Below are 12,945 nucleotides of genomic sequence, written 5' to 3'. Positions count from 1 at the left end.
TCCTGATTTTTGGCACTCAAATTAATTTTTTTAATTATCACTAACAAGGAAAGACGAGTCAGTTTTTACGTTGAAACTAGTAATTATAAATATTTTGCCAAAAGCCTCCGGCAGCAAAAAATTGGCCAAAAACAGAAAGTCATAAGTTCAAGGACTCTATTAAATCATCAAGTTTGCATCCTAGACTTGTTTTAGTAGATAATCTGCATTTTATAATGACGATCATGAGGTAAAAATTACCCTTAGTTAACACTATTGAAAATTTTGACGCTTTTTAAGCATGTGTGGCAGTGAACGGGGTGATCTCGAATTAACCGACAAAGAAAATTGCGGAAAAAATGAAAACGGCAAAAGCAGCTACAATTGCGGTCAAAATCTGCTTAATTACGTTGTGGAATTTTGCAATAATGGAACCATACACGGAATACGTTACTTCGGCGAGTACCGGACCTGGATTGAAAAGTATTCCCCATTTAACTAATTTAATTTGACTAAATTTTCGTAGACTGTGGTGGGGTGTTAGTATCTCGTTGTCCCTTTACTTTTGCGTAAGTTTAATCATACAAACGTACATAAAATGGGAAACTTCCCCCGTGATTGTGAGTTTCGCAACAAAGGAAACGGCCGTTTGGCAAATCCCGTTTCCGGCGGTTACGATTTGTCCAGAATCAAAAACCCGAGCTTCCGTTTTTAATTACACGTACTACTTTCGGAAAAAACGAAATAATGAACCCTTGACTGAGGAAGAGTGAGTTTTATTGGCCTTAATCCCAGTTTTTCAAATTTAATTAAATTCAAGGGAGCGCAGGTTTGGATACTTGTCATTTATTTGCGACACGAAACCCAATATTGAGTATAAAGCCCCGAAATTTGCCGGCGAAGAAATGCTTGAGTTCCTGGACGAAGCGCAACCGAAGTTTTTAGAAAATTCGTTTGACTGCAGATTTATGGGAATAGAGTACAACTGCTCGGAACTGTTTGTCCCAATTTTCACAGACGACGGAATTTGTTACACTTTCAATATTGTGGATCGGACGCAGCTTTTGCACGACATAGTGTGAGTCAATAAGCTTTTCCTATGAAGCATTTACTTTGTAGGATGAGGTTTTACTAAAAAGTTAAAGGTTGTGCAATTGCAAATCCTTAATTTTGTATTAATAGAAATGCTCTTATAAGCATTTGCTTATATTTCTAAGGAATTATTTGTCAGTTGTGTGTGGTTGTGTCACTTAAAATACTTGAAATATTGCGTTTTTCAAGTAAATTGAATGTTATTTCTGATTTAAAGCATTTTATAAAAGAAGTAAAGTTACATACAGTCTAAAATATTCTGCAGTTAATTACACTAGTTTACAACATTTTTTACCAATAGACGAAGCTACAGTGATGAAACCAATGTGTATCGATAGAATAATTAACCCTACGTCTGATACTGAAGGCGAAAAAAAATTAGGACATAAAATTTATTACACAGACGAATAACATTTTTTTATCCCAAAAACCTTAATATCTCCCTTCTTAAGACTTTAAATCAAACATTCACCATGTTCATCGCTTAAGTTTCCGAGATTTTGTTAGGATAATTTACACAAACATAGAAAAAATTGTTTGAATTTAATTTACATTCTCTTGATGATATTTTAAAGCAAATAAAATATTTACAATTTGTTAATCACGTCAATAACAAATGCCAAAGACACCACAAAAATGATTGATTTAAACTTTTGAATAATTAAAAATGACACAAATTGTTTCTTTTTTTGCGCTGATTAGTGTCAATTTCTATTATTGTAACCAGCAAAAATTTGTATATTTTTTAAATTTTGATGGCTTAAGTTTTATTAGGATAATTTTACCACAAACAGAACAAAAGTTATTTGGGCTTAATCTACATTCACTTGACGATATTTTAAAGCAAATAAAATGTTGAACAATTAATTTATCGTAGAATCAACGAATGCCAAACTAGAACACCAGGAAAATCATTCAAAACTTTAGTAATTATATTTAAAAAAAATAGACCTGATAGACAAATGTGACATATATTTTAGTCATCAGTGAGAGTAAGTCGAAAACAAAATCATCATAAATTATCTCTTAGTAAAAGAAAACATTTTTTTTGTAAAAAACTTGTGTTATTAATTATGGCACTGTAGAATGGCTAATGATTTTTCATCTGAAGGTGAATCTTTGCCGAATTAATAGTTTTAGTTAAATTATTATAAAAATATATTATTATTTTAAATAAAAGTCAAGTGTCTTCCACTGAACTCCTTTAAATAAAAAAGGGGAAGCAATTGTGAATGTGCATAATGAAGTACGCGCTAGATTGAGAAAATTAATTGATAAACATACTGATGAAAAAATTTAACAATTTAAAGACCACAATAAAACGTATCTGGCAATAAAAAAAATAAAACGAAGTGCCCCCAAACAAATCCTTTTGGATATCATGCTAGGTGAACAGGGAAATAATCCTACATTGCCAAAAATTCCTAATGACGTAGTGATTATTCGGAATACTTTTAAAAACTTGCCACCGCCAGCTGTTAAAAATTTATTTATTAACGCCTTTTCTTCATAAACGAATGAAATAAAATCTTTCAAATGCTCAACTACAGCGCCTAATTTTGTTGAAAAATTTTAAAGTTCTTACGCTGGAAAAAAGCAATCAGATAATAACGTGAAAACGAATATTTTTGAGGATGTAGATTTTTGCAATATTTTGATTTTGCAAAAAATATTTGTTTATTTAAAGAACAACTTATTACGAATTGTATTAAAAATACACATTTAGCCTTAAGTTTCCCAGGTTTTATAGGATAATTTTACCACAAACAGAACAAAAGTTATTTCGGCTTAATCTACATTCACTTGACGATATTTTAAAGCAAATAAAATGTTTAACAATTAATTTATCACAGAATCAACGAATGCCAAACTAGGACACCAGGAAAAACAATCAAAACTTTAGTAATTATATTAAAAAAAAAATAGACCTGATAGACAAATGTGACATATATTTTAGTCATCAGTGAGAGTAAGTCGAAAACAAAATCATTATAAATTATCTCTTAGTAAAAGAAAACATTTTTTTTGTAAAAAAAACTTGTGTTATTAATTATGGCACTGTAGAATGGCTAATGATTTTTCATCTGAAGGTGAATCTTTGCCGAATTAATAGTTTTAGTTAAATTATTATAAAAATATATTATTATTTTAAATAAAAGTCATGTGTCTTCCACTGAACTCCTTTAAATAAAAAAGGGGAAGCAATTGTGAATGTGCATAATGAAGTACGCGCTAGATTGAGAAAATTAATTGATAAACATACTGATGAAAAAATTTAACAATTTAAAGACCACAATAAGACGTATCTGGCAATAAAAAAATAAAACGAAGTGCCACCAAACAAATCCTTTTGGATATCATACTAGGTGAACAGAGAAAGAATCCTACATTGCCAAAAATTCCTAATGACGTAGTGATTATTCGGAATACTTTTAAAAACTTGCCACCGCCAGCTGTTAAAAATTTATTTATTAACGCCTTTTCTTCATAAACGAATGAAATAAAAAATCTTTCAAATGCTCAATTACAGCGCCTAGTTTTGTTGAAAAATTTTAAAGTTCTTACGCTGGAAAAAAGCAATCAGATAATAACGTGAAAACGAATATTTTTGAGGATGTAGATTTTTGCAATATTTTGATTTTGCGAAAAACATTTGTTTATTTAAAGAACAACTTATTACAAATTGTATAAAAAATACACCTTACGCTCTATATATGTTTAATTTTCACCTACCAATCGTCTCAATAATCTCATAAGTAACACATTTAGCATACTTATATTTTTAGAATCATTTGCTTAATTTTTATTTATACGACAACATAATTCGTTTTTTTTCTAAAAAAATAGTATCCACTATAAAAATTTCCACAAGACAAAAGTGGCCCACGACTGGACCTTGGAAGACGGTTACGTTTCCTCAGCTGGAATCGATGCCTACCCTCGTAGGGCCCTTAGAGCTGGAGTGCCTTTCTCCCTTGAAATTAAAATGTCAGTAGATGTGGACGACTTGGACTACACTTGCGGCAAGACTTCAGTGAAAGGGTTTAAAGTACTCATCCACAATAGTTGTATTTGAATTAATTTCATTCTTGAGGTGCAAATTTCCCATCCCCAAAGAATGCCACGTGTCAGACACCAGCACTTTGTCGTGCCCCTGGAGCACCTCGCCAAGGCGCGGATAGCCCCCGACATGATGACAACCTCCGCTGAAGTCAAGCAGTACAAACCCAAGAAGCGCAACTGCCATTTTCCCTCAGAAAGAGGGCTCAAGTATTTCAAAAAGTACAGTAAGAGCAATTGTGCACTTGAGTGTTTTGCGAACTTTACTATGATTCGCTGCGGATGTGTTCCATATTATGCACCAAGTAATTTTCATTATTTGTATGTCCTTTACTTTCTGGTGGCTTGTAGGAGAGAAGGGCATGCCGTTGTGTGGAGGTGGAAGTCTTCGCTGTCTGGAGGAAGCTCAAAGTGGGTACAATTGTTTGCTAATTTTTGAGTTTCAAAATCATTTCTAGAATATCAATTACGGGGTAACCTCGAGAAGAAATTTGATGCTTTGAATAACAGAAAGACGCACAGTGATATACCAAACTGCCGTTGTTACCCCATTTGCACTTCGATGTATTACGATATTGAAAATACTCAAACCAGCTGGGATTGGAGAACTACTTACAAATATAACGACGACGAACGAGTCAACATCAGTGATTCAAAGTAAAGCAGAACGTTTGACTTAATAATTAATCTTATCTTGAGCGATTTTAGGAAAAAAATGTCCATGCTTCAAGTTTTTTTCAAACGAAATCAGTTTATTTATTCGGAAAGAAATGAACTCTATGGGACTACCGACTTGTTGGCTAACGTTGGGGGTTTGCTTGGACTGTTTGTTGGATTTTCGGCATTATCGCTCGTTGAAATAATTTATTATTTGACTTTGAGGATCATTTGTAACGTTGCAATGTTTGGGCGAAAAAACTGGTCAGGGACGATGCATTAAAAAAATTTGTTAATTTTTAACATATAATTACGGTTTAGTTGAACTTCCCAACACTATAAACAATAATAACACATAACGCAACCGTTTATATTTTATATAAACCTTAATAAAGTTTCTCACTTTCTTCAAATAATATCATGATGTGTTTGACACATTTAGTTGTAAATTAATTTTGCAATAATTTACAACTAAAATGTGTATTAGAGTAACAAGAAAGGAAGGCAAAGTCTTTAGATTTGATTATCTCTCTACATTTATATGTTCTTGTGGCAATTTTGTATTTTTTTTATATGCAACCAATTATACAGTAGAGTACGTGTTTAACATCTAATCACGAAAGAAGCTATGGTCGAAATTTATCCCATTATAAAAAATTAAGAAATGTTTAAAATCAGCAAAAATTATATTTATAAACTTCATACATCTAGAAGAGGACTTTTATTTCTGTCTTGATGGGGCAAGACTCCTAAGGGCAAATTAAGGAACAAACTTGTATCTGGAAAAAGCAATTTAACTAAAATTAATAAAAAGCTTTAAATACCTTCAATTAAAGTCCAGCGCGATTTTGATTGCGTTGGCACGTCCCTTACATCATTAAAAGTTTCTTCAATTAAATCTAAATCATCAACTGTAAAAATTTTCCCATTAGTGGTGGCACTGTGTGTATCAAATGCAGACATGAGGCAAAGTGAATCCTCAATTAATTCAACAGGAGCGTTGTTGTAAATTAAAACCCTAAAATAAACATATCAACACACATTTTTACTTAAACTAACTAATTACTCTCTAGCAAAATTTGGAGTGAAAGGGGTTAGTCTTTCCAGCACTTCTGTTACTAAATGTTTGTCTTTCAAAGAATTATTGTGACTTGAGAACGACAAAACAGCTATATTCTAAAAAAAAACGGAAATTAATGTAATGAACACAACGCGAAAAAAAAACAACGTACTTTATCATTATTTTGTTGATTAATGAGGGCTAAAAAAATTTCTTTGATCCATAAACTTGCAACTTCTCTGTGTAACAAATCGTTTCTGTCGTCACACACGAAGTTAAATAGTTTGTAAATAAAATCAGGCATTATTTGTGCTTCGTACATACCACCGAATAATTTATTCCATTTATTTAAATAATCAGGCGGAATTCTTTTAACCCCTGACTCATCAATCTCTATCTGAATTGACAAAATTGTAAGATCATCAATCAGTAATTTACAAAGTGCACCAACACTTGCTTCTTTATTAGTTGTTATTTCTTTCCGCAATCTATTTAGCACATATTCTTGCATTTTTTTGCAACTGGTCTGTTTCTGTGCTTCCCCCACGAAATTATTAATCTTCTTCATTAATTTAATATTTTCGTGCACTCCATTCTCGCCCAGATTTTCCAAAATATAAAACGCATCCTCAATACCATTGCCTGTCGCTTTCTCAACCACAAAATCAGCCATGTTGTCACACTGCACGTCCCAGTATTTCCCTTTCAACCAACCCAAACAAAACTTAAGACCCAATTCTAACATCGACAAAGGTGGAACGTTGTGACTGTGGGCGATATCATGTCTCAAACCAATCAGCCACTTTGGCAAATCATTCTTTATCGCAGTTTTATAAAACGTGCCTTGTTTGGCGCTGTTGGCAGCACACAAGTTTAAGAAACGGACCAGAGAGGTGCAAAAAATGTGGCTAGTTTCGTACGAAGACAGAAGATTTGTGTTTACGAGAAGGGCTTCCAGGACTATGAGGGTTCCCTCCACCCCTGATGATAATAAGGGCGTTCGGAGCTTCCAGATTTTTAAAATGGACAAGGCCTTCGGCCAGTCCTGGCCTGTTTCCGAGTAAATTAAATTGTAGACGGCTTTCCATTCCGCTCTGGAAAAGTCAGGTTAGGGTTGGGAAAAACTGGAAAATTGAAAATTACGTGTTAAACCAGGGGACTAACACTTTTCCGTAGTGTTTCTGCGACAAAGACATTGTTGATCTCTTTAACTGTCTCTAACTAACCGCAAAATTATTTTTTAAGAGTAAACATAACCACAGTTTTTATGTGTCACACGTGTTGTCTTGCGCGCTGGTTTGTAAATCGATTATTCAAATTCTTGAACAAAGTACTTGCAGAGATAATAAATGAAATAAACTATAAAAACATTTTTTGTTTTTTTAATTTTGTATTTTTTTTTCGAAATTGGTGTAAGGTTGGTTGCATATACCTTTATTTCTATTTTTTATTTTTGGTTTTTCAAAAATTTCATGATTTTAACAATTTTTGTAATTCCTACAAGTAGTATTGATTCCTTTCTTTGACATTATCATGAGACCTTCTCTCGAAAGGTAGGATCGCCACTTACCTAGCTCAAGTTTAATTGAAGACAAAATTACAAGACCACATTTTTACGAAAAATTAAAAATATTGGCATGAATATGCAATTACTTGTATACAGCAATTATGAAGAACCTTCAATTCTCATCTTGCGAAGGCCATTTGTTTCTGATACTGTTTAAAAATCGCAACAATTCAATTGTGTTACAATTACCGAGGTATTACCTAACTTATCAGGAAGAGTTTGCATAACATTTGCTTTAATTCTATTCACATTGTTAATTTGATCGGGATATAAGAACCTGAAGGTGGTTCGTTGGTAAAAGGAAAGTTTTTTTCGATAATTGGCCTGGCAATGTTTCGTCTGCAGCGTTACAATGTCAACGTTACCACATTTTTTGTTTATAAATCCACGTGCCATTTATGGGTGCGGTACAACGTGCTGAAAGTTTTCTAAAAAATGTTTTGGGGTGCGATCAACTCAGTCTCGCCAAACTTTCAAGGAAATAGCATTTAATTAATGTGTCAAGTTTACTAGTACTGAAAAAATGCTTAATTTGATGCAGCCGTTCGAGATTTTTTAAATTAAATGCATTCAAATGAACGTGGCGGAATAGATTGTGGTTCACCTTCTAGCATTGTTAAAATTTGTCCGTTTGGAGTAAATCCATCTTTTCAATTTTTTTTAGGGTCATTTAATTTACCAGTTCATTTAGAGAGTCCTTGGATAGCGAGCTTAATGCGAATTAATTGCAGTTAATTGTTTGAGAAAGAAACTAATTGTCAGCCCTCAAAATTCCAGGTTTAAAAAATCAATTACAAATTGCTGAGCTTAGTCACAGAAACTAATCCATTTTAATTTTATTCCCAAACGGAAAAAGAACAAAATCACCCAACCACACGAAACGAGAAAAATTCAATCATCTTTTTAGAAATTACAATTAGGTTTTTTCTTGCCTACTTATGGATATCGGCACCCTGCTAGTCTCAAAAGCCTTGGTAAAGTAATGACAACTAATTCTCAGTTCCGGTAAAAGAAATCAATCAGTGGGTTAATTATTCCCAAATTTTTTCTCGGAACGGAAATTAATCCGAATGTTCCATTTTTTTCGTTCTAATTAGATTATATTGTCGGCCGCCAATGAATTTAAAAATTGTGAGAGGTCATTCATCGATGATGCGTAAGATTTTATTGATCACTGATTTTGTGACATTACCTTGCAATTTGTGAAAGTGATTCAACCTTAAATACCGAGTTGACTGTCACAGCAATTTTTAGTTATACGTTCCGTCATGTTTTTCCAGACAATTACATTTTAGCTCATTATTATCTCGTCACTGCAGCAGAAATGGGAACGAATGACTTAGGGAAACCAAAATCCATAAACTTATTATTTATTTCATTATGCACGATCGTGTCGAAAGATTTATCGAGGTTTACTTTGCCCCAAATGTGTTCGAGTAACGGATGTGTATGGGAATATTTGACAATGATAAATTCCTCGTCTAGTTTTCCGCCTAATGTGATATTTTGGGCTAACATCTTGATTAAGGATGGTTCAATATTTAAACCTCGCTAATTGGACGATGTGCGTGATAATTTATACCAACTTTGCCGAAATTGATGCGACAGCACAGTCGTAACGATGTCACAGTGGAAAACACAAAAAATTTATGATTTTTTAATTTACTTCAATGCCATAATCTTGACTGCAGATGGTTTTCAGTAAAACCTGCTAATTGACTTTAATCTAGCTTAATTAAACGCTGTTTTATTTGCTGGACTCTGATGTTTGCGCTTATAAAGACGCATTTTTTACGTTATCTTGAGAAAAACGCATTTTTTATATAACTGTGATGTAAAGAAATGGTTTGTTTTGCTGAAACTACGGATATCTAAAACTTAGGAAACGAAATAACGTACAATTAAAATGTTCCCGTTCTCGATTGTTCCGTTAAGGTCACCAGAGAGCGCAATTGTTCCATTACCATCTAAGTTTTCAGAGCAATGTATTAAAAAAAAATGTTGAATTAGTATAACGGTTAGCACCAGGCAAACGATAAAAATTCAGACGGATAGAGTATTAAATTTTGAATAGTTAAAGATAAACATAATGCAAAAATTTTAACGTAAAGAATATTTATTTTTTTTTAACTTTTACCAATTTGCACTCTGTCTCATATTTTTCAAAATGCTGTGAATACAGTTACAGATACAAGAAAAGTGTTAGGAAAAAAGTTGTAGAGAACTAAATTACCTTCAAAAAAGTCTGCAAGACCATATCACTAGCTTCAACCATTTAGGCTCCAAAATCGTCCAAATACATTGTTTCGTTTATCGATGGTCAAGTATCGAAAAATTAATTCATACGTAAACTGTTGAAGATAGAAATAAGGAGTCGCGATCTTTTTTGTAGCAAAGTTAATTCTCTACAACATTTTTCTTGTATCTTTAACCATATTCTTAGAGTTTTGGAAAATACTGGATCAAGTGCAAGTTTTAATAATTTTTTTTCTCGTGTTTCGCATGAAGATTTTAGGCGACAGTTTCTACCACGAATCCAAAGCTCAATATTTCAATTTATTTTAATTTAATTTTAATTTAAATCGTAAATTTTTTTGAATTCAGAAAATCTTGCAATTTCTCCTAAGTTATAGTCTTTCGTAGCTGAAACCTGCGTAAACATCAATTAGGTAAACTGATTTTTTGGCCTCCAGTACTGTAAAACGTGAATGACAGTTGCCCATTCATGAAAGGTAACTTGACCTTTAAACACGATGCTGTAAACTGGTAGCAAACAATTAGGTAAAGTAACCACAAAACACTGGACGATTAGACATGTTTAAGATACAAACCGTGCTTACCATAATTAAGTTCGTATAACGAAATACTTGTTACCTATAATTATTTAATTCAATCGACCATGGTGTATATTTAATTAGTGAAAATATAAATCCCCCCGGAACAGCGCCACCTATACATACGTTTGGGAACCACAAATGTCATTGATTCTATGCATTGATTGTTTAATATTTTAATATTAAAAGCTTGTCGGCCAAAAAGTTTTATACAAATCTCATGCGTTAAGTCATTTTACAGCGCTTCAACTAATAAGGCACTCGCCTTTCAGGCTCGTGCCTCAAACAAAGTTGTCGCGCTGTAAAATGTGACTTACCGCATTCGAGTGTAAATAGCTATTTCCGTTTAACTAAAATATCATCACTTTAGAATGAAGCAAAAAAATGGAGTACTTTAATGTATAAATATTTAATATAACAAATAATTACTTCCGACACGGTTTTCCAAAATAATTATTTGCTCGCACAATTGAATTTATAGCTTAATTGGCTCCAAAATTTCAATATAACTGAATAAAATGAATCGCAATCAATCATCAAATAATGTAGGTTGCAACTGCTGACAGGTGTTTGTTAAAAGGTAGACTATAATTTAAATAATTGTAACACTAATATCTATTTACCTAAATAATGTAGTACGTATATAATTATTATACAATTTTTTCCGTAGATGTGCTGCAGTTTTTTCTGTTTAAATTACCAACAACATACCAAAAGTTAAAAATGAATCGCTAATATTTTTGCCATTTTTCCTTCGAGTATTTGTAGCTTATTAATATTTAAATGCTAAATTTTGTAAGACGACATGTTGCGTCACCAAACACAGTTTATCGCTTCAACTACATGTCAATTTTGGCACACATTCTCCTAAAAATTTATAAGAGCAAGGACTGACTTCTAATACTATAATTACAAACCCAATTCAAAGGTTTACGACTGAATTTTGGTCGAAAAAAATAATTTCAACCTTATCTCGGCCAATAATTCTTAATAATAGCGACATTAGCTACAGTTACAGGTTCACGGTTAAAGAAAAACAGCTCCAAGGAGGATTTATGTAAATCGAGTTTATTCTAATAACTGCCTCCGCGTTTTTCTTGCGTTATGCTCCCAGAAATCACGTTAGATCAAATGGAGTCGTCAATCCTTGCATGAGTAAAACTGAATGATCGATCGATCAAAGAACTAATTAATTGCGACGGGAATTACAGGAATGCGCCAATATCCTTTGTGCGAAGCCACAATTAACTTGTGCAACGGATTTTTTCGCATAAGATCGCTTAATTGTGGTCGCTTTATCACACAATGATAATTTAATATAATATAATAACCTTTCACTAATAATACCCCAGCGGATTTCGCCACCAGCTCTTTTTAATTCGCATTAATTATTAATCAGACTAGGGGGGTCAAAACCGATTGGCCTTGTGACGTGAACACCCGGAAAACGTTCAACGGGGGCTCGTTTATGTAAAGCTCCCACACCTAACGAGACACTTCATTGCCACACAGAGACAACGGGAGTTCTGGGGTTTCCACTGTTTGGGTCAGTGATTAATAGGAAAGAACTTGGCTGGGTTTATTGCACGTCGAAATATTTGATTTTAAAATTAAGCTTCGAATGCAAAAGGCATCCACTCAAAATAATGAGGTGGGTTAATTAAATTTGAGAGGAAGGAAGCCAGACAAAATAATTTTTAAAAGTGGAATTAGAATTTAGAATTCTTCTCGTAAATATTAATCGAGTTATTTTGTATTTTATGGATAAGATCTAAATAAAGTAATTGGATTTAAAAAATGTAATTACTATTCTCATAACATTGAAAATTATGAACAGAAAAGTCATCAGTATTTTTTTTCACTTGAATCATCTTAGCTATAGCAAGGTCTGCACCTGTAGCAGTAATTAGCCTTCGCGGAAATGGATTAAAATCAGTACTAGTAATTGAAGTTTTATGATAATTATTTTATTGCTTACATTTTTTGTTAGTAGTGTGTTATTGTATTTAATTGAACTGGTGTAATTAATACTAAATAAATATTAATTTAATAAATATCTTAATTAGAATACAGCGTGACCCAGGAGTGTGTAATCGGCCCATACCTTTTTTGCTACTTGAAATATTACCATGCTGTATTTATTATCCGATAGATCGACCTAAAGTCCACAAACTAAAAATATTTTTATTATACAACAATAAAAATAAATTATTTTTGCAACGGTTTCCTAGGAAATAATTCCCAGTGTTGGCACATTTACAAACTGTGATTTTTTTCTAGATTTTAATTTTTTTAAATTAAATAAACTCCTAAAGTCTGATAGGAAATTTAAAAATAATTATTCATCGTTGTACTCGGGAACGATTACTTAGTGTGAAACATAAAAACAATAAAAAATAATGAAAACTGAGTTTGTAGCTCCAGATTTCTTTAAATATGACTTTTTTTTCAAGATTTTTTCCGTGATCTACATTTGCTTCTCAACAACGTACCACTGTTGGTGCGTCAGTTTTTCAGCACCCTGTATATTTTTGCATAATTTGACCTTACACAAAAAAAAATGTAACTTTATATACACTATTATAAATCTTCTCTTTTTACTTAAAAATTATTCAACTTTTTGTTATAAAAACACCAACATTTGAAAAGTCACTGCGAAATCGCTTATGAATATGTTCTCATAAATTTACAACGAA

General features: G+C 32.5%; 2 protein-coding genes across 2 annotated transcripts; one reads left to right on the top strand and one right to left on the bottom strand.

The window, feature by feature from the left end:
* Positions 1-120: 120 nt before the first annotated feature.
* On the top strand, positions 121-5,204 carry LOC655407 (pickpocket protein 28). The gene is made up of 9 exons (XM_961319.5): positions 121-229; positions 280-462; positions 506-748; positions 800-1,057; positions 3,919-4,120; positions 4,166-4,436; positions 4,483-4,542; positions 4,590-4,788; positions 4,840-5,204. Exons 1-9 carry the CDS (start codon positions 216-218, stop codon positions 5,069-5,071), a joined length of 1,662 nt encoding a protein of 553 aa, XP_966412.2. The 5' UTR covers positions 121-215; the 3' UTR covers positions 5,072-5,204.
* Positions 5,205-5,455: 251 nt separating this feature from the next.
* Positions 5,456-7,159, bottom strand: LOC100142009 (uncharacterized protein). Its single transcript, XM_001808095.4, has 5 exons — positions 6,992-7,159; positions 6,021-6,942; positions 5,855-5,964; positions 5,613-5,806; positions 5,456-5,567 (listed from the first exon to the last, which is right to left on the bottom strand). Exons 1-5 carry the CDS (start codon positions 7,042-7,044, stop codon positions 5,488-5,490), a joined length of 1,359 nt encoding a protein of 452 aa, XP_001808147.1. The 5' UTR covers positions 7,045-7,159; the 3' UTR covers positions 5,456-5,487.
* Between the last annotated feature and the right edge of the window lie 5,786 nt (positions 7,160-12,945).

This window comes from Tribolium castaneum, chromosome 1 (assembly GCF_031307605.1).
Source record: "Tribolium castaneum strain GA2 chromosome 1, icTriCast1.1, whole genome shotgun sequence".
NCBI lineage: Eukaryota > Metazoa > Arthropoda > Insecta > Coleoptera > Tenebrionidae > Tribolium > Tribolium castaneum.
Note: the sequence above shows the minus strand (reverse complement) of the source record. Positions and strands in the feature narration are given on the sequence as shown.